The sequence below is a fragment of the Topomyia yanbarensis genome, chromosome 1, assembly GCF_030247195.1.
Source record: "Topomyia yanbarensis strain Yona2022 chromosome 1, ASM3024719v1, whole genome shotgun sequence".
NCBI classification, from domain to species: domain Eukaryota; kingdom Metazoa; phylum Arthropoda; class Insecta; order Diptera; family Culicidae; genus Topomyia; species Topomyia yanbarensis.
Genome location: NC_080670.1, coordinates 164,707,185 through 164,730,117, shown reverse-complemented (window position 1 = coordinate 164,730,117; position 22,933 = coordinate 164,707,185). Strand labels below are relative to the sequence as shown.

The following is a 22,933-nucleotide window of genomic DNA, read 5'->3' as shown; positions in this document are numbered from 1 at the left end:
ATAGTGATCTTCTGAAGGACCAGTTCAAAATAAATGAAGAACCTTGAGTGAAGAGCAAGTGTCTCCCAGTGCTTCAAGAGGTTGGAAACATTTTTAGTCTGGTTCATTCCTAAAACGTACTTTGCTTTCAGATATGATCGTTGCGTAATTCCAGACTGCCCGCCCTGACTAAATATCACAGACGCCAGAAAGGGGACTCCAGCATCTGGACACTAGATATCAGCTCACCAACACATAAACCGAGACCAATGGTTTTATTTCCCTTCCGAAGGAATGGTGATTCTGAGAGAGAAGGTGTTCGAGCAGATATTGAATCGGAGCTATGTAACTTGGTGCAATTTGATTGTGTCTGTTGATCGAAGCAGATCTCTACTATAGTTCCCCCCCAACAGTAAACATGAACATGACATCCTGAAATCTGGCAATACTTGTTCCAAAAATAAATTTCTGGCGTCCTACGCAATTGTTCCAACTTTTTTATAATTGCGCGAACAACTCATGGTGTTACATGCGAAAAGTTACTTATTTGGATTATTTGGGATTCTCTATCTACATGGGACTGACTGGCGATCATAGATAGTTCACTTGGATGCAAAAAAAAGAAAATGTAACGTAATACTCGATTGGCTCGCGTCAACGTCTCCGTCTAACAATGACTATCGGATCTTTGGTCTCTACTAATGCAGCCGGTTATTCCCTTCTTGTCAATAGGAAACAGCACAATAACGAATGCTAGCACATGTGGCACCGGAGACTGGGACACAGCGACATTGTGCCAACTACGGAAAGAAGTGTATTGATGTATGCCCCGAACAAATATCCCCCTAATAGTTAACCTACCCCCAACTCTTGCTGTTCCTATCTCTGCTATACACACTGCCGCTCATAAAAACAGGATAATTTAAAACACCCAAAACAATTTAATTAAAATCCAGATACTATTCCTGATACCTGATTCCTGGTTAATTTTCCCTTCATAAAATACCTGCATCTAGCTTGGATATTAGGACATGATAAAACTTACATTACCTGCGCCGCCGGGCAGCCTTCCCACTCGATGAGGTACTGCACCTTACCGGAAAGTGCTACCCGTTTGCCCTTGATGACAAACCTTTCACCACTGAGAATACGATGAGCGGCACCGAAGTACAAATTCAAAGACGACTGTAGATCAGGTCCGTTGGATCCGCTGGCAACCGCACCGATTAGCGGTCCACTTTTGATGGGCGAAGAGGGTTCACTGATTGCTAGCGCATCCGTCGCTGCTGTACCGCTGGAAAACGCGACACTTGGACGCCTAGATGACTCTGCATAGTTGCGCTCCTGGCGCTGCCGAAGCCTTCGGCCGTGGGCGGGACTACGTTTGGATGGTGCTTGGCTGTTTGGCACCAGTTGGAGGGTGGCTGGAGAGGATGACGACGAGTTGGCAGTGGTTGCGGTTGAGACAGACAGCGCTGTTTGAGGAACCATCATATTTGGCTGAATGTTAGCGGAATGGGAACAGCTGGGTGGTGTGCTACTTCCTGAGGAGGAGGACGAGGGCAGCAACTGATTTAGTACGATTTGACTTGTCCAGCCGCTGCTGTCCACTGGTTGCGAGAAAAGCGATGCAATCAGTGTAGATGATTGACCCAGCACGGGTGCAGGAGCAGAAGAAGTAGGAATGGTTGTTAATGTAGTCCCAATGACCTGTGGAAAGAATGACGCATGATTAAATAGGGTCACTTGATGGGAAATCTTCTAACGACTTACCGAACATTTTCGGAACTTTCTTCGTTTGTACTTTGATCCGTTCAGAATATCCCGAGCGCTGAGTCTCCGCTTGACGATTCGTGCCACACGCATTTCTCCGTTCACTAGATTACTACTTATTTGATTAGGATTACTGGTACTAGCCTTTTGCATTAAGTCTTTTGTTTCGTTGCTTTTCGTTATCCCTGTACCGACGGTACTGCCGCCTGTAGTACCGGTAGCTGCCGCCGGTTGATGAAAGGGATTGTTTTTCCCGCTGAAATCTTTGGGATGAGGTATGATCAAATCCAACGTGTTTCTCGAGGTGTCATCCGATGAATCGTAAATGTCTAGTGATTTATCGCTCTCGGTTTTCTTCGATTTCGTTTTGAACGCTCTCCGATTGCCGACACCACTGATGTTACTTCCCGTCTCACTTTGTGCTTTCGACCCTATGCCGATGCTGGGCCCAAACTGAAATCCGTCCTTTGCGTTAGAACTGAACAGCGAATCACTTAAATTTGAACTAGATTTTTTCCCTGTACTGGCATATATTGCAACACTGTTCTGTCGAGCTGGATCAGCGACGATCGCTCCGTTAATGGAGGCCAAACCGCAGCCTTCGCCGCCACGCGTGATCAAAAGCTCACCGGTGCCAGCACCGGTTGCAGCTTCGAATTCGGAACTATTCTCCTCTGGATTTGTACCGTCGGACACGTCGGAAGCATCGTCTTCCGACACCAACGGGGAGCAGTAGTTGACGCCAGTCATTTTTTCCCGGCTTAGAGCGTCATTGACAAAGGCTTTCTCCAGAGCGCTGAAAAGGAGTACGTTGATTTACTACATACTGCTCAGCTCCATTTGCGATTGAAAATACTTACACTCTCGGTAGGAATCGATAGACTCGGTTCTCTTTGGACATCTGTGTCAGGATGTGCTCGGTGATGATTTGCCCTGGCAGAAGTAGCACATTTGGTGGGCTCGGTGGTTGCGGTATTCGCAGTGTCCATAGTGTGCTTCCTTCAGCTGCACACTTGAAACGCATTTTGTCGTTGTTTAGCGTTTGCGTGAGGATTTCTTTTCTTGCATTCGGTGATAGTTTGGCCATCTGAAATTGAACTATTTGAGTATCCCTATTGACAAATGGATTCAAGCTGTACTCTACCTGATCCGGCATCTGCAGTGTCTTCCAGTTGTCTTCCACGTAGGACGCTATAGCTTTAGTCACATCGTAGAAGCGCTTGCCGTTCCGAGCTATCAAATTGTACAGTGCCAGATGGGTCAGATCTGACCAACCGACCTCCAACCGTCGGACAAATTCATGACCGTGATTGCAGATCGAACAAATGAAAAAATAGAACCGATCACCCAGGAATATCGGATACTGCAGACTTCGAATACACCGTCCATGGAACCACTGCTGACAGCGGCAGCACTGAATCATTTCTCTCAGCCAGTTGCCATCGTCGCCACAGTAGCAGTAGTGCTGTTCGGTGTTTGTCAGATGCTGGGCGTCCCAAGTGAGCTGGTCTATCTGTAAATCCGGAAAATGGCACATTAATAAATTTACACATTCTAATTCTACATATTTTCAATTTTAGGCAAAGGCAGTTTTGTTAAGAAAATTAAATTTATTCCATTTTCTCATGAACTCGAGAATAAATATTGAACAAATCAACCATAAAAATGGAAAACAATGTAACTGCAAGAGATTTAAGTGCAAATGATTTAAATATTTTACAACACTCACATCATACGGCAGCTGCGACTTGTCGGTCAATGGATCCAATGATTCAGACAACACACCGGAACAGACATACCGAATGTCCTTTTTCTTGCCATTCGGCGATGTACACCTGAAACAACAGAAACCATTAAAATACCGTGTCACACAACCCTCCTTAAGGCAACCAACTCACATCCGGCAAAACCAATATCCATTTCGCTCGAAGTTTCCATCCATACACTTGATGTGATAACCTCGCCCGCAATTCTCACACACCTCCACACTATCGACTGCATTGTGCTGCTTACAAACTACACAGGCCGGTGAATCGTCTGTCTCATTGCTGCTCAACTTTGTCAGCTCCCGAAAATCGGACCAACATTCTGTATTATCATTAAACCGCACCAGACACTGGCTGTTGCCGATGGCAATGATGGTTCCCAGGTAGAACCGACCATCCTTGTGTTCCACCAGCACGTCCTCTTGCAGTTTAAACTCGGTTCTATTTTTCTCCGGTGTCACCGGAAGCTGTCCTAGCGAAGAAGTTGTCGAATCTGGTTCCAAATCTGTGCTGGACCGCTTCTCATTCGCCGCTTTAATTGAATTTGCACCTCCAACATCCGCCAAACCAGCCAACTGCGCAGGTTCATTGAAATGATTATTAATACAGATATTGATGCGGTCCAGCACCATGGTGGATCGGTTTTTCGCTGTCAACCCACTGGTCGGTGGCGAGTTGTTCTGGTGAGATGTCAAAATCGTTATGGAACTGTTGTTCATTGTACTCGAAGGACTTCCATTTGCGCTACCTGTCGGCGGATAGAGCTGCTGGTGGTGGTTCACGTAAGATCCTGTGTGACTGCTGTTAAGAAACTCCTGGATGATAATCTGCTGCTTGGTTTGCATTTCACCAGGTTCTTTGTAGTGGTACACATCCGCCCCCTCCAAGGCGACCGCAGAGGAGGGCTTGACCGATACCATCGAATTGTTCACCATCGTTTCCGTGTGTCTGTACGCGTGAGAACGAGCCAAAGATGACGAGGACAACAAACTAGGAGCTAGAAATTGGTCTCCGTCACTGGTGGACATCCCCGCGGGGCTTGTGGTAGGTGCTGTCGCTACGGATGAACGGCTGTTTGAAATAAAGATTGAGAAAGAGAGGTTAGTGTTGGAAGATGCTGAACAATAGAATTTAAAGCAAGAGGTAATCTGTTTCAACTGTTGCTAATATAATTAATTTTCCTATATTAGACATGTCTCAGTTGTCACATATCATAGTCGGCGTTAAGTCAGACCGGACTAAGTCGCAAAATATCTAAAAGTGAGATAATGATAACACTGAATAAAGAATTTCTCTAGCTACATTCCGTGTTTATTTCCTTGTTCGTAGTCCTCCTTCCTGTTCCTGATCTGTTTGGGCTATTGGCTTTCCGTTTCCTTGGCCGTCACGTTTACTTGCACCGAGTTGCATATATTGTAGCAAGAGAAACAAATGAAAAGACAAAAAATGAAAATGAATGCGAAATGCTCTGCTTCTAGACCCCGAACATAACCATTACGTTCCCTTTGCTTATAATTTTGGTACCATCCGGGAAGCACTTGGCCTTGTACCCGCTGCTCTTCACCATCCTCGTCGTTTTCTCCATTTATCACTGGCGTCACATGTGATATTTGGGTACGGAAAATGATTTCCTGAGCAGACAATCAAATGAAAGAAGATTGTCAGGTAATTGGTGCACTTTCTGCACCAAGTATCATATCGCATTTGTAGATACACATATTAAGTGTATCTACTATGTCATATAATGGCCGGAAGGATAGATAAGCAACCCAAGTTCCCCAAGGTGAAATTATTTTTTTACTGTAACTCAAAACCTGTTCTACTGCATTTTTTTGGCTTTCATTATAAGTTTTAGCGCACCATGTCACATTAAAACGGACCACCAGTTTAGAAATGGTGTAAACTAGTGTAATCGACGGCGAAATCTGTCGAAACAAATGATCAACTGCTGCAACGAGGCCGGTCGAATTGCACGGACCTATTATTGGCCCAGATAATCAATGCTTTTACAAAAGCCATTATTCCCGTTATTGGAGTAACTAGTCGTGCATTGTTCGATATTGCATACACAATTGCTGCACATATTACCGATCGGCTAGAATCTAGATAGATCTATCAACGACGCCAGAGAGATAACTCTACCATCTGGACCCTAGATATCGGCCCATCAACACATGGACCGGGCCCAACGGCTTTACTTCCCTTCCACTGGTATGGAAATGTAGTTATTTTGTTAAATACAACGGCAGTTATATGCATATTGTGAATCTATTCGAGCAGAAAATTTTGAAATGAAACCCCCGCTTTGAAACCTCAGAACTATTCTTCAAAATGTTTCTGAAACGGTCATACTGATTTTAATTTATGCGACAAAAATAGTCTTAATGAATAGCAGGAGCTATTCGGGTAGTCAATTTCACTGTTGATCTTCGGGAAGTCAATTTCACTGTTGAGTAGCTGTGCTACAAATACTAGCTTTCTGCGTTGTTCCAGTGTGTCGTCGTGACCGATCAAGCAACATCGAGCAGAATACGGTGAAAGGTATAGAGGATTCCGCCATGGAAGGCCTCGTAGTGCGAGTCGGGCAACTCTTTTCTGCACCCGTTCAATCCATGTAAGCTGATGAGGACTCCAAATCAAGGAAGCATTTTCAAATACAGTCGTGATTCACTGGTTGCTCATTTTTTAACTGGATTTTCGCTAGTTGGACTATTGCACGGATCCTTGAAATCCCGGCCGATTTTACAAATGAAACTGAGTTGTAGGATGGCTGTCTAAATTAAATGAGCGATGCTGATTGAATGTTAGCTTCGTATCCAACAAAACGCCGAGGTCACAGACGCAACTAACTCTAGTGGGTCTTTGTCCATCGACTTGGTAGTCGTAACGTATCGGACTGAACATGCGGTGGAAAGCTATAACTTGGCATTTTATAATGCTAATAATTAGCCATTGGGGACGGGTATGGCGTAGTTGGTAAATCGATTGCCTTGTATGCAGCTCACCTGGGTTCGATTCCCAACCCCGCACATAGGGTTTTTTTTTTTTTTTTTTTTAATTTTTTTTTACAATGGAGAAGACCTTTATGTCCTAGCCCAGTACACGTGCTAACGGTAGCGTCCAATCTACCACACGGGGTGCACTGGGGGCGTGTCGGACTCGAATGGTGACCAGCCATTAATACCGACTAAACTCCATTGGGCTCCGCCATCATTCCTCCCAGGAACTACCTCTCGGTATTACTTCTGGGGGGATGGCTGTACTAATTGTACTCATTCACTCTCACTCACGCGATCATACATCCTGTATGAGGCTTACTTGGGTGCTCTCTCAATCACACTTTGATTCACTCTCAAACACTCCCACATGAGGCTGACTTTTGTGCTCACCTTTTACGTTCCATGCGAGGCTGACTTGTGTGCTCACCTTACTCATTCCTTGCTAGGCTTACTTTTGTGCTCGCCCTACCCATCCATGTGAGGCTGACTTGGGTGCTCACCCTATCACCTGATTCACTCTCAAACGTGCCACTCTATTGTACCTTTGTCACTCCCTCTGGCATCCCATGTGGGACATTTTTCTTAGGCCCCACTTCTGACATACCATGCGAGGCTGACTTTTGTGCTCACCTTTTTCATTCCTTGCTAGGCTGACTTTTGTGCTAGCCTCTACCAACCTGTGAGGCTGACTTTTATGCTCACCCTTAACATGCAGTGTGAGACTGACTTGGATGCTCACCCTTTCACTCCTCTGCCACGCCATGAGGCATCGATAGCTTAGTTCCAACATACTACGCTACGACCCTCCCGTCTTGGCATGAGGCAGTCCACTTATACGCCTATACACTCACTCTTCTGTCTTGCTTCGGGGTGGCTGGGTTTACCCCTTACGCGGTTGCCATTCGCTGCGCCAACCTACCTCGGCATGAACAGACCATTCACTCTCTTATTTTGCGCTTGGCCTTTTTCGCTCCAACTAACCAATCACTAGTTAGCCGTGCCCGCCGTCTGTTGCTCGGTTCGCCAGATTACCTGTAGCCTACTGGCAATCTGGATGGTAGCAGCCGAGACTGCGTTCCACTTCTCCACCGTTTGACACATCCGCTGAATAAGGGTATCCGGGGTTGTGTCCCAGCCACAGACGTCAAGCATTGCTCTTCTTTCGACGTCGAACCGATGACATACGAACAGTATGTGCTCGGCAGTTTCATCTACACCTGGGCAGTCCGGGCAGACTGGGACCTCCGCGTGTCCGAACCTGTGGAGGTACTGACGGAAACAGCCATGGCCTGACAGGAATTGTGTCAGGTGGAAGTGAACTTCCCCATGGGGTCTTCCCAACCAGCTCGATATGCTAGGTATCAGCCGGTGGGTCCACCTACCTTTCGAGGAGTTGTCCCACTCACGCTGCCATCTGGCGACCGAGGTCACCCTGGTGCGCTCGCGGGCTCCCCTATTTCCACGTAGCTCAAAGCACTCCTCATCTTCCCGAATGACCAGCCCGACTGGCATCATGCTCGCTATCACGCAGGATGCATCGTGTGATACCGTGCGGTAGGCAGATATCACTCTGAGGCACATCACGCGGTAGGTGCTCTCCAGTTTCTGTAGGTAACTGGTTACCCTCAGTGCTCTTGACCATGACGGGCCGCCGTACCTGAGGATAGATACGGCAACGCCTGCCAGTAACCTACGTCTACTGGCGCACACCTTTGAGCTGTTGGACATCATTCTCGATAGTGCCGCAACAGCAGTCGACGCTCTCTTGCACGTATAGTCGACATGGCTGCCGAAGGTCAGCTTGTCGTCTATAATGACTCCGAGAGACTTCAGACTTCGCTGTGAAGTGATCGCGACTTCTCCCACATGGATAACTGCATGTTGTGCCGACTTGCGGTTGTTGACGATAACTACCTCCGTCTTATGATGAGCGAGCTCCAGGCCTCTCGCGCTCATCCATTCCTCCACCGTGCTAATCGCGTGTTCTGCGGTTAGTTCTACCTCAGGAATTGACTCCCCGTAGACCTCCAAGGTTACGTCGTCGGCAAAGCCGACGATCTTGACCCCAGGAGGGAACTTCAGTCTCAGAACCCCGTCATACATGAGGTTCCATAGCACCGGGCCTAGGATCGAGCCCTGCGGGACTCCGGCGGTAATCGGAACCCTTTTCTGACCGGCATCGGTCTCGTATATCAGTACGCGGTTTTGGAAGTAATTTTCCAGGATCCGGTACAGACCCACCGGTAGGCTAAGCCGGTGTAACGAGAGCGCGATGGCATCCCAGCTTGCGCTGTTGAATGCGTTCTTCACGTCAAGTGTCACTAACGCACAGTATCGAATAACTCGCCTTTTTCGTTGGATCGCTATCTCGGCAGTATTTATCACTGAGTTGAGAGCGTCCACTGTGGACTTACCCTTTCGAAAGCCAAACTGGTTGCTTGACAGACCGTCCGTACCTTCCGCGTACGGGGTGAGCCTGTTGAGGATGATCCTCTCAAGCAGTTTGCCAGTCGTGTCTATCAGACAGATTGGTCTGTACGCCGATGGGTCGCCTGGCGGCTTCCCGGGCTTCGGCAACAGCACCAGTTTCTGCCTTTTCCATCTATCGGGGAAACGGCACTCGTCAAGGCATCTCTGCATAGCTAGCCTGAACATGTTCGGGTTCGCTATGATCGCTGCCTTGAGAGCGTTGTTTGGAACTCCATCCGGCCCTGGAGCTTTGTTCATTGCTAGGGATTTAGCCACTGCGAGTAGTTCTTCATTCGTCACTGGAGCCACCATTTCGACCGTGCCCGCACTGTCTCGTAGTGCAGGTGGCCAGGGGCTTGTGGCTCAAGACGGGAAGAGTACTTCGATAATCGTTGCCAACCGGTCCGGAGACCGTTCTGGGGGTGAGGAGCCCCCTTTGGTCTTGGCCATCACAATCCGGTAGGCGTCACCCCACGGATTCGCGTTGGCACTCTCACACAGGTTGTCGAAACACGCTCTCTTGCTGCTTTTAATAGCCTTGTTAAGGGCTAATTTCGCAGCTCGAAACACTTCACGGCGGTTCTCTCTTGCATCCTCGGTGCGAGCTCTTTGCATCCTACGTCTAGCTCTGAGACAGGCTGACCGTAGAGCTGCAATCTCGGCACTCCACCAGTATTTCGCAAACGCTTCCATTAGCGCTTGACCCCTGCTATTTGTACAGCGGCTGCCCCACTCCACTGCCCAAGCGTTGAAGTCTCCCGCTATTACTACCGGTTTCCGGCCCACGAGGTCCGACGAGAGCCTGTCGATCATCTGGTAGAACTGTTCTATTGGCCACCTTGGTGGGGCGTAGCAGCTGCAATAGAACACACCATTGATCTTGGCAATCGCCACACCCTCGGCGGAGGGGTGTATTACCTCTTGAACCGGGAACCTTCCCGTTGTACAGATTGCCACCATTCCAGACCCGTCCGACACCCAATTGCCGTTGCCGGCAGGGATGCTGTACGGGTCTGATAAGAGGGCGACATCTGTCCTCGACTCCGAGACCGACTGCCACAGCAGCTGTTGGGCTGCTGCACAATGGTTAAGATTTAGCTGTGTGACTCTCACGGCTTCTTCTTATTTAACTCGCCGAAGGGACACGAAGGTCCGCCCATAGCATGTTTATGGGCTTGCTTCTTAGCGGTGCAGATAAGGCACTTATATGCCTTAGTGCACCCCCGCTCTTTATGCCCCTCCTCGCCGCATCGACGACATAGCTTGCTCCTGTCTATGCCTTTGCATTCGTAAGCTTTATGGCCGGATTCTAGGCACCGATAGCACCTGTCCACTGAAGGCGGCTGGGGTATACTAATAGGGCATACCGACCAGCCGATCTTCAGCTTCCCTTTCTCGGTTACCTTTTTGGCATCCGCATTCAGTAGCCTGAGGTAGGCTACTTGGGTGCCAGAGGGTCCGTCCCTCAATCGCACAGAGGCCCGCTCGATTGTGACGCCGCATTGCTCCTTGACGGCTGCGACGACGTCTTCTGCGGTCGCGAACTCGTCCAAGTGCTTGCACTGGAGAGTTGTTTCCGCACCTAGCGACCTGATTTGGGCGCCCTCACCAAGGACCTCTTGGGCCAAGGCCTTATATACTGCACTTGATTGTGCGCCTCGCTTCAGCACCAGGAGCATCTCTCCCGTATTGGTGCGTCTTACGCTACGCACATCCTGCCCAAGGGCCGAGAGACTTTCGGCCGCCTTCATCGATTTAAGGACATCGGCGTATTTGTCCTTGTCGGTTTTTAACCACAAGGCTTCGCCTCTGTCCTTGGCCTTCCTCGCAGGCCGCGGTACCTCCGGTTTCGGTGCCGGCTTTTTCTTGGTAACCAGCGTCCAGGGGTTTGAGCCCCCCTGCCCCGGTCGTGTCGGGTTGCTGGTACCATCGCTCTCCACAGCGAGGTCACTCTCGCCCTCGCTTACCTCACCCAGGCGGCGTTTGACCTTGAAGGTTGCACGCCGAGTGGTGTCGGTTTTGGCACCCTCTCCTGGCGACTTCCTAGGGCGCTTCGCATTCGATGCCGTCTTGCGATTGCCCTTTCCTTTTCCCTTCGAGGGGAACTCGGTCGCCGCTCCGATCGACGTGGCTGCTCCGTAGAAGGTAAAGGCCACTGTCTGTGAACCTCTATTGACCTTCTCTCTTTCCTCCCTATTGGAGGCCACTGTCTGGGTTTCTCTGTCGGGCCTCTCCCGACATTCCACCCTCTCAACATATGCCTGCTGTTCCTGTCTTGCGACACGAACAGCTTTCCGGAGCTCCAGAAGGCTCAACTTCAACTCCTTGGCTATGTTCTGCTTTGCGCTAGCGAAGTCGATTATAGAATCGAGTTGCTTCGCTACTTTGCGCATCGCAGCTATTGGCCCCTCCGATGCATTGGTAGGGGTATTGCCTACCGCTGCTGGGGGGTCACTGGTGCTTTCGGGTGCAGCACTCATCGCTCCACTACTCTCCCCACGGGGGGGAGACCTCGCCAAACCACCTCTTGCGAAGGGGTTTGGCACCTCCGTCTGTTTGTTTTTATTTTTATTTGCCTCCATGTATAGTCCCACGAGTAGCGCGAGAAATATATGTCCGCCACGCCAGAGCTCCGCATTAGCGTGGTAAGGGACGCTTACTGTGGGGGTTGCCCAGGTACCCCACAGGCTCCGTTAACGATCGAGCATCTTTTTCACCCCCTCGATCACTCATCCCTCGGCACGGGTCGCTTCACGCCTTGGAATTGGGGTTATGCCCTACCTTGCTTTACGTGGTGATCTCGGCCCGGATCATCACAACCATCCTCCTTTACCAGGGCTTTGGACCTGTAGCTCTGGTTCTCAATAGTTCCATGTACGTATGTTATTACAGACATGCTACTATTGGGATCCGTCATTCGCTAGCGGAGTTACCGCATATAGGGTTAAAGCAAGGGGTGAGTCGCTTAGAACAATGTGCCATACACACTGTATCACCTACGATAACACGATATAAGATTACGATTCACAGTAATACACGATCATTTCACTTGTTACCACAATGTGTGGCACGATGAGGCACACTTCTGACAACTCCAAAACTGTCAACAAAGTGTAGTTAAGTAATCATAGCAACCATTGCTTTTGTTTTACTGAACACCATGGCACATCGTGTTTATTTGTGAGCACAATTCGATTTGTGCTAAGCGACTCACACCTTGGGTAAAAGATTTTTCCAAAAGAGATTTCTCTAACCCGAAAAGAGGCGAATAACGCTATGGTTTAAACCTCAATAATCAAAATAAAAAAATAGCCATTTTCTATAATACCAGCTAACAAATTATCCAGATAGTACTACGAGGTACAATTTCAAATGAATGGCGTAAACCAGTTTGCACCCCACACCAACCAGCAAAGCAGCATCGTTAAAGCATAATACAAACATTAGGGGTCCCAAGTTGCTACCTTGAGGAACTCGCGATTTGTTCGCAAATTGAGAGGAAACACAAGAGCCAAGCAACCTTCGACAATCAATTTAATTGAATGTAGCTTTTAAATCCGTGTACACTGGATCAATTTGTGCCTTTTCTTCCATCTACGTGAGGCAAGTTGATGTGAAGATTTGTGCTTACATATCGTCCGGGCATAAACCTATGTTGATCGGAGGAAGTGTAACATTTTGAGCGCGAGAGTACGAAAGTGCTTACAACAATTTCAAATATCTTGGATGCTGTAGATAGACTAGTTATACCACGGTAGTTTCCAACATTGGCCCTTTCATTCGTAACCGAGCGCCCTTTCAGTTTACACACGCGCGTTGTTTGTTGTAACTTGAGTTAGGCGATATCGGTGAAGGTGTTTATCCCAGCAAGGGCTGGACTATAAACATTATAAACGTTAAATTGTGTCATGTAGTGCAGTGTAGTGCGTTACTAAACAGTTTTCTTGCCTGAAAGACGGATTTGTTTAGACGAGCTATACCAGCTCTCTACTGTGTGAAGGTCACGCGGGTGACGGATAAAAGAAACGAAGGATCAATTCACCTACCAGCTCATCAGGAACCAACTGGTGAAGTGATTTGTTTTTTACTTTTCGTATCGATTTTTTTCTTTTTTATTGTTTTTGATTTTTTTTTTATTTTGATTTAAGTTAAATAGTGCGGTCGAGCGTGTTGCTCCCGCAACAAAATGGATCAAGAAGAAGGATCCCCCTCCAAAAATGAATCTTTTGGAGAAGTGGAACAACTATCTGAATCGGAGACAGATGATGTTATGGACGATCCACTTCCCCCAATGTCTCACAGCCACCGCAAGTCAAGGTTTACTAGGATGGATCCCTGGTCCGTAAACCGTTAAACAGTATAACTGTTGCGCGGGAGCTGACAAAACGTTACTCGGCCGTAACCGAGATTAAAAAGGTTCAGTCAGATAAACTGTGCGTAGTCGTTACTGACTTGAAACAGGCCAATCCCTTCTCGTGATGTGGAGATCGACGGTGTGGTAAGTGATGCGGGTCTAACTGTCGATGATCTGATGAATGATGTGGTTGGCCGCTTTAAGGACCCCAACCTTCAATCAGTTAAGATTTTGGAGTGCAAGCAATTGCAGGCAAAGTCCATCGAAGATGGGACTTACTATCCATCAGACTTGTTTCGCGTAACCTTCGCCGGATCTCCACTTCCGAGCTACGTTGAAGTGGGAGGAGCTCGTCTACCTGTGTGCCTGTTTGTACCGCGGGTCATGAATTGTTCCGATTGCGGATATACTGAAGCGATCCGCCAAAGATCGCTCCAGACGCTCTTACGCAGAAATGCTTAAAAGAGCTGTTCCACTTTTCTCCGAAAACCCATTCGCTCTCTTGCCAACTGACGATAACGCCTCTAACGACCCGAAACTCTAGCAAAAGACCTAATCAAACTTGAACTTCCTCGCAAGGGTCCTAGGTTGTCCCAAACAAGGGTACAAAATAAAAATAATTCATCGACTGGAAGTGCTGCCACAAATCCGAAGATAATACCTCCTGGTTTTAGGAAATTGAGATACAACCAGGAGTTCCCAGCACTCCCCGAGGCACCAAAAATCCCAAGTGCTCCCATTTTAAAGTCAGAAACTCAACCCAAAACGGGATTCCTTAAATTTTCTGACATTGTGGACTGGATATTCACAGCTTTCAACATTACCGATCCTCTGAAAAGCTTGGTGGTTGCTATTCTACCAACTGTAAGAAAATTTTTAGAACAGTTGACTGAACAATGGCCCCTCCTTGCAGCGATCGTATCCTTCGATGGCTAACTTATTAGACGGAATCACGGATTTGATCACTGTTTTACAGTGGAACTGCAGAAGTATTATCCCTAAAATTGATTCATTAAAACACTTGCTAAATTACAATCATTGTGATGCATTTTCCCTATGTGAAACATGGCTAACCTGTAATATAAACCTCAACTTCCACGATTTTAACATTATCCTCTTGGATCGAGAAGACTCATATGGAGGGGTACTTTTAGCGATCAAAAAGTGCTACTCCTTCAATCGAATCAACCTCCCTTCGACGCCAGGCATTGAAGTTGTCGCTTGTCAAACAACAATCAAAGGCAAAGATCTTTGCATTGCTTCTATTTACATTCCTCCTAGGGTCATGATGGGATATCGAAGATTCTCCAACGTGATTGAACACCTTCCCTCGCCCCGCCTGCTTCTTGGAGACTTTAACTGCAACGGTACGGGGTGGGGCTGTCTGTACGACGATAATCGATCTTCGACAAATCAAGACCTTTGTGACAACTTCAATATTCAATTCAATTCTGAACACAGGGGAAATGACACGGATTCCTAGACCACCTGTGCAAGCAAGTGCACTGGACATATCTTTATGCTCGACATCACTACGGTTAGATTGCAAGTGGAAGGTAATATCTAATCCCCACGGTAGTGGCCACCTACCAATTGTAATTGCAATCACCACTGGTTCAAGACCATCGGCACCAATCAATGTTCAATATGACCTCACACGAAACATTGATTGGAAGAACTACGCTGCTGAGATATCCGAAACTATGGATTCGACACAGGTACTTCCCCCGGAGGAAGAGTATAAGTTTTTGTCCAACTCGATTCTCGATACCGCGATTCAAACTCAGACGAAACGAGTACCCGACGTGAACACCCAAAAACGTTCTCCCAACTCGTGGTGAAACAAAGAGTGCTCAGACGTGTACGCGGAGAAAGCTGCCGCGTATAAAGCCTTCCGGAACGACGGGTTAGTTGCTAGTTATCGACTGTACGCGATATTAGAAAAGCGAATGAAAAATTTAATGAAAGCTAAGAAACGCAGGCGCCGGTTTGTCGACGGGTTAACAAGAGAAACATCGATGAGCACTCTTTGGGGCATGGTCCGACGTATGCGAAACCGAAACAGTAATAACGAGAGCGTGAAATATTCAAACCGTTGGATATTCGATTTCGCCAAGAAAGTTTGTCCGGATTCCGCCCCGGCACAGAAAATCTACCGCGCCGCGTCCCCTCACAATACCGCGAACAAAACACCGTTTACGATGGTGGAGTTCTCACTTGCTCTCTTATCATGTAACAATAAAGCCCCGAGGCCAGATAGAATCAAATTCAACTTGTTGAAGAATCTGCCAGACTCAGGCAAGAGACGCTTGTTGAATTTATTTAATAGGTTTCTTGAGGGTAACATTGTCACACATGACTGGAGACAGGTGAGGGTAATCGCCATCCAAACACCAGGAAAATCAGCCTCCGACCACAACTCGTATCGTCCGATTGCAATGCTGCCCTGTATCCGGAAGTTATTCGAAAAAATGATCTTGTTTCGTCTCGATAATTGGGTCGAAACAAATGGCTTACTGTCAGATACACAATTTGGCTTCCGCAAAGGCAAAGGGACGAACGATTGCCTTGCGTTGCTCTCAACAGAAATTCAAATGGTATATGATATCAAAGAGCAGATGGCATCAGTATTCTTGGATATTAAGGGGGCTTTCGATTCAGTTTCTATCAACATTCTTTAAGAGAAGTTGCACCAGCATGGTCTTTCACCAATTTTAATTTTTGCTAAACCTGTTGTCTGAAAAACAAATGCATTTCTCGCATGGTGATTTATCGACATCACGATTTAGCTATATGGGCCTTCCCCAGGGCTCATGTCTAAGCCCTCTCCTCTACAATTTTTACGTGAATGACATTGACGAATGTCTTGTCAATTCCTGCACCCTAAGGCAGCTTGCAGATGACGGTGTGGTCTCTATTACAGGTCCCAAAGCCGTCGACTTGCAAGGACCACTGCAAGATACCTTGGACAATTTGTCTGCTTGGGCTCTCCAGCTGGGTATCGAGTTCTCCACGGAGAAAACTGAGCTAGTCGTATTTTCTAGGAAGCGTGAACCAGCGCAACTACAGCTTCAATTAATGGATCAAACTATTGCTCAGGCTTCAACATTCATATATCTCGGGGTATAGTTCGACTCAAAAGGTACCTGGGGATGTCACATTAGGTATCTGAAACAGAAGTGCCAACAAAGGAACAGTTTTTTCCGTTCAATAACCGGAACATGGTGGGGTGCCCACCCAGGAGACCTAATCAGGCTGTACCAAACAACGATACTATCAGTGATGGAGTACGGATGTTTGTGCTTTCGCTCCGTTGCGAGCATACATTTCATCAAACTAGAGAGAGTCCAGTATCGCTGTTTGCGTATTGCCTTGGGTTGCATGCACTCGACCCATACGATGAGTCTCGAAGTACCCACAAGTGGTCCCAAATATTTTCTATAACAAATACCATCAAGTCGACTGCGCCAAAATGTTCTACACTGACGGATCAATTCTCGACGGGCCACAGGCTTCGGTATCTTCAACGAAAATCTTGCTGCCTCTTTCAAACTCAATGATCCTGCTTCAATTTACGTCGCACAATTAGCTGCCATTCAGTATACTCTCGGGATCATTGACACCCTGCCCTCAGACCATTACTTCATCGTTTCGGATAGTCTCAGCTCTATTGAGGCCATCCGTGCGGCGAAGCCTGGAAAGCACTCACCGTATTTCCTGGGGAAAATACGGGAATATCTGAGTGCTTTATCTGAAAAATCTTACCAGATTACCTTGGTTTGGGTCCCGTCACATTGTTCTATTGCGGGCAATGAGAAGGCGGACTCTTTAGCCAAGGTGGGCGCATTAGAAGGCGACACTTACGAAAGACCAATTTGCTTCAACGAATTTTTCAGTATCTCTCGTCAGAGGACGCTCGATAGTTGGCAAACCTCATGGAGCAATGGGCATCTGGGACGGTGGCTACATTCCATTATCCCGAAGGTATCAACGAATGCTTGGTTTAAGGGGTTGGATGTGAACCGGGACTTTATTCGTACGATGTCAAGGATCATGTCCAACCATTACTCGTTTGACGCGCATCTCCGTCGTATAGGGCTTGCTGAAAGTAATCATTGTGTTTGTGAGAACGGCTATCACGATATCGAGCATGTTGTTTGGCTGTGCGCAGAGTACTGTGTTGCCAGGTCCCAACTAATAGATTCCCTTCGGGCCCGAGGTAGATCACCCTGTGTGCCAGTCCGGGACGTCCTGGCAAGCCGTGACCACCACCCCTATATTTTTCTTATCCATATATTTTTGAAAACTATTGATGTCCAAGTTTAATACATTTTCCCCTCTCTCATTCACAGTATAATCTCACCAACCTATCCCTGTATCTACAATATGGCATTGCTTCACGAGTCTTCGGTGCATACCCTTCTTGATAACCGTCTATCCAGGACCTCATGACATACCTCACATGCAGATGATATAGAGAACATCATGACAGCATCGGAGTGCCAATAATTATCCGAAATATCGACCCTCCCCTCGCCCCTGCGATTTTTCCTTTACTTACATAAGAGGGGAGCAAGCCGCCCCCAAATACGGCTTTCCCTTCCCCCACTAACATGTGATATGTAATTAAAAAAATGAATTATCGGCCTCGTTAAGCTACAGCATTTGGGCCTAAATAAACGTATTTAAGATAAAAACATTGGGCCTTTCACACCAAACCCGAGACATACAAAAAATGCTACAAAATAGTAACACCAAGTCCTTCATATAATTTCATCCTTTTATATAAAAATATAAATGAAATTTAATTTTTTCATATGAAAATAAATAATTGAGGTACACATCAAAACTTTGTATTATGCTATATGGGTTCGGATCCACAAGCTGTTGCGCGCACTTTTCTTTTGATGCCTTCCCTTAGTCTTTGCACAATGCCATTTCCAACTTTCTTCGAAGCACTGAGGCACTAGAAATGAAATTCTGGGATCGATGATACTTTCCTAACAAGTTTTACAATCGACCAGTATGTTTATATCGGGAGTAGATGAAGGCAGTTAGATGGATTACAATGAATAATGATTTTGTTCGTGTCAAGCAATCGTGCCCTACCTTAGCGTAATGACAGTTGACTAACTCCAGTCAGAGCAACGTTTTAGTTGCATACTTACTGGGGAAAGGCAATAATCGTTTTTTAGAAACTCTCGCCCACAAGTTTACCGTTATATGGTACCTGTGGTTACAAATGTTTTCAGCTTGTCATGCAAGAAACTTTTCAGAATTTGTTTTTCGAATTTTCATTTTAGTTGTTCAAAAGTAACTGTTTGGCTAGTTGCAGTGTCAAATTCATTTGAAGCCAGGTTTTATCACAAAATTGCGCTATGCTACATTTCTTCTTAGTGGAGAACAATTTTGGTAAACACTATTTTTGCTCCATTGAGAAAATTGTTTAAAGCCACATTTGCGCGTGAAGAGCATAAAATCTATAACTAAATTAGTTATTGAATTTGCGTTTCGACTTCGTCTTATCAGAATCCGACACGAACTTGCGATTTTCTTGATATTTGCGCAGATAGCTTTTCTGCGTGCTGGCTCAGAAAAAAACCATCTTGAAAACTGAAAGATTTTGTCAAGACCATGTTCGTGATTTACGTTGGTGCATAAATTGGATGACAACAAACCAATAAGCGCATTTAACAGTAGTTTGGTTGAATAACAATCCTACAGCTGCTACCGGATCTTAGTGGAAACGACCTTTACTTTGCCGAAGACTCTTTCTCGATTCCCATATGACTTATAGGCGCTCTACACTACCCAGTGGAAGAGCTCTAAATTATACTCCGTCGGAAAGACGTTTATTACCATGGGTTTATTTTTCACTTGCAGTAGAGCCACTCGAACTTCACTATTTCACAATTTCTAACTCAAATAAATAAACTTGGATTTTGCGTTTTGAATCCATCTCATCAGTAACTAGCACCTTTTTAGTAATCATAGTATAATTGAAGCAGTCACACGTCTTGTGTCAATACCTAAGTAACTGGCAGGTCCCGAGTGAAGATAGAAAATTTAAAAAATAGTTCGCAGGTAAATCTCTATATCGTTACATTGAAGATTAAAAGTCGGTTAAAGAAATGGATGTATAAGAAATGGATATATTTTTTCCAATTTTAATAACAAAGGCATTTTGTTAAACAAGTCTTACACCAAAGAGCCCCAGTGCGATCTTCATGCTTGAAGTTTATATCCGATGTTTATATTCCGATATATTCTCGTGACTTTTATTTTTCGTCACTCATGTTAGTCTCATTTTCCTTGACCTGAGTCAATGTCAATTACTAACAGCAGGATACCGTGCAAAATAAGTACATATATGAAATGAGAAATTTCAAAATATAAAAATCACTAAAATGAGAATTTGCAAATTTCAAAAGCAGAATTTATTTTGGAAGCTTCGAAGGTAAACATGCCAAATGCTTTGAGCTATAAACTGAGGATCAAAAACAGGTGAAGCCAGATTTTTAAATCAATATTATTGTAAATAGAAATATTATTATTAAATTTGTACCCTATTATGCTGGTCGTTTGCGTTTAGTGTTCATTTGCCAATATAAACCAACCCAAAACAATAATTTCCAAAGCGGTATTCTTTCTTATCATATCCCATTATTCTTCAACGTTGCGAATAGAAATCTTAAATAATAGATAAATCAACTAAACTATTTGTAACGGCCCAGTGTTTATTATGATGCCAAATCTGTAATTCCAGATGATATCGACCAAAGGGCCGAAGTCGCAAGGATATCGAATCGAGAAAAATAGCTTTGAAAATTCGGTTCAGAAAATTAAATCGTATTTTAACAGTGTTTGCATACTGCGCCTTCAAATGTATTGAAACACTTTGAAACAATACTAGTTTTCGGAAGCATAACTAAAATGTTTTATATAATAAAGTTTTCGTTGATAAAATTGAAAACAGATTATTTCGCCGAGTGTTGTTATGAAATGTTGATTAGGCCATTTTTGAGTCGCCCTCTTGTTTTGACGACTCTCAATTTCGCCCTGCAGTGTCGCCAAAAAACAAAAATCAAATGTGGCTTTCGCCGTGCTCGCTGGAGGGGAAAATTTGTTATTCTCCCTGGGCGTAACAAGCACTTGGTTTTTGTTTAGGGCGATTCTGTTTACGGACCTCGTAAACAATGATGCTGTCAATTTCGCCTGTATACACTACCATAGAAATGCAGAGGCGTAACCCGCCTGGCTTTTTGTTTACAGTTGAAAGTTGGCCGTTTTGTTTTTTATTGATTTTCATGAAGTGTGAAATATTTATAAATGAGTTTTTATATTTTTTATACAGTATTTTTACTCCTCTTTCAGATATTAATCAAATCTCTGTTTGTGTATATTTGTTAGTTTCGCCCATTTGTCGGTTCACGATCGAATTAGTTATCGGTATATTCACAGTTATTTGGACTGTGAACGTGAATACTTGAGCGTTTTTTCAAAACGTCATATCTGCAATGAGTTACTCTCTTTGTTTACTTTCTCTTCTGTTAATAATTCGGTCACTTTAACTTTTATCCCTCAACTCTTTGCATAATATGCTAGTTAAAACCACCGTCTTTCGATCTGTACTGTAAAATAAGTGAAAAGTGTTATAGTGACGCCGTAAAAATCGAAAGAGAAAGTATAAACAGAGAGTAACTCATTGCAGATATGACGTTTTGAAAAAACGCTCAAGAATAAGGCGTTCTATTAATTTAATCACCAGGATAGGGAAACTACAATTACCATATTTGCTAAAAAAATAAAACAAACATGTTATAAAAAGAACCGTTTCTCGAAAAAAACGAATCGGAAGATTTTTTTATGTTTATCATGCTCACTCTTCGAGTAGAATAATATTCCGCAAAGCTTCAACTATAGCAGCTACGGATTGGTGGGCAAGACACAAGAACGATATGTGATCGAGCCGACGCCTACTACTCCTATACCTCGTTCCACTCAATACTCTGCTGCGCTTTGCGTTCGCGGTATTTGGGCCCGGTTAATTAACATGGGGGGCCGACATGCTCCGTATGAACACTCTGGTACAGCGGAATTTCATTTTTCGATTTTCTTCCTATTCCACACTTTCTTTCGCTGGCGATGGGCTGTGGTGCCTGTGCGCTCTTGTGCTGCTTTTGCACACACGTAAGCCCCATTAACCACAAACCACCGAAATGTATGTAGCGTTAATTATGCAATTTCAGCCACTTCTGTCCGAGCCATGAATTAAACTCGCGATGGAAAATTTGAATATTACATTTTTTTTCTTTGGGGCCCACTCGGCAGTCACTACTATTGGCGCCCGGAATCAAGTTTTCATTTTTTTCTCTTTTTTCACACGTACCGAGAACCGAACTAGAGCGACTCGAACCATTCGGAAATTGTTCTTTTACTTAGCCTATTGAAATATTCTTACCTTTAGCGAATTAGATTTCCATTTAGTAGCAGAAAATCTACTAAATTACTCTTTCAGTCCACGGAAAACTGCAGTTTTTCCGAGAATATTAATTGAAAATTCCAGCAGCAACAGCGGTTGCCATCTTTTTCACTGACACTTTTGCTTATACACTCATCTTCTCACTGGTTTGGCAGAACAGGCAAGAAAGAAAGGAGGCAAAAAACGAAAAAAATTGTTTTTGAAGGGTAACTCAACATGGAGGTTCACATCTCCTTTTAGCTAGGGATGCCAGACAGATATTTTGTTTGATACAGAGAGAATAGGGAGAGAAACGAATAGTGTGAAGCTAAAAATGCCTTATTGAGCTGACCAATCGTGCAATGTAAATAAACAAAAGAAATTATAACTACTGGAGGTCGCATGTCGCTGCTCCATCTAGTAGTTATAATCACTTTTAAATAAACGTTACTCATGCATGAGTTGTATGAGATAAGTATTGTACATACACCTAAAAAGTAATTTAAATTTTTGTCAGAATTTAGTTAAATCGTGATTGTAAGGTGCATTCTAGAGTATATGTATTAATAAAAATAAGCTCTCATTTACTAAACAAATCCACCGATCGCCATACGGTTAGTTTTCACAATATAATAGGAGTCATTTAAAGTACAGCCTGCGGAAGCGTTTTCCAAAATGCTAGTGTTGAAATCGTCATATAGGTACACTGAAAAAATCCAAACGTTAATTCTTTTTGCTTCAAACTACTTAAAATCCATATGAAGAAGAAATGCTAATGTTATCACGCGTACACATAGCTTCTTTGTCTCAACTGTATAAATTATGTATGCATACACATACGTTATATGTGCGTAATGTTATAGAATCGGGTTTGATTTACCTTTTAGTTATGAAATGTGAATGTAAGGTTAATGTGTCTTGTAAATACCCACATTAAGTTTTTGTGCCAACAAATAGTGTGTATCTGCCTCCACTAATTGCGAAAATCTATGTGTAAAATCAATAGGAATAACGTTTACATTTTTTGAGTGTAGTGCTACCGTTTTGACTGATATTCACTCTTCGTCTCTCTCTCCATATTCTCTCTGGTTTGATATTCTGCAGCAAAGACACAATAGTACACTGTAAATAA

General features: G+C 44.9%; 1 protein-coding gene across 1 annotated transcript; it reads right to left on the bottom strand.

Moving 5' to 3' along the window:
* Positions 1–463: 463 nt before the first annotated feature.
* LOC131680207 (polycomb protein Pcl) lies at positions 464–21,951 on the bottom strand. Its single transcript, XM_058960930.1, has 7 exons — positions 21,802–21,951; positions 3,651–4,589; positions 3,482–3,587; positions 2,897–3,265; positions 2,613–2,839; positions 1,753–2,548; positions 464–1,689 (listed from the first exon to the last, which is right to left on the bottom strand). The coding sequence occupies exons 2-7, from the start codon at positions 4,544–4,546 to the stop codon at positions 1,021–1,023; spliced, it is 3,063 nt and encodes a 1,020-aa protein (XP_058816913.1). The 5' UTR covers positions 4,547–4,589; positions 21,802–21,951; the 3' UTR covers positions 464–1,020.
* Between the last annotated feature and the right edge of the window lie 982 nt (positions 21,952–22,933).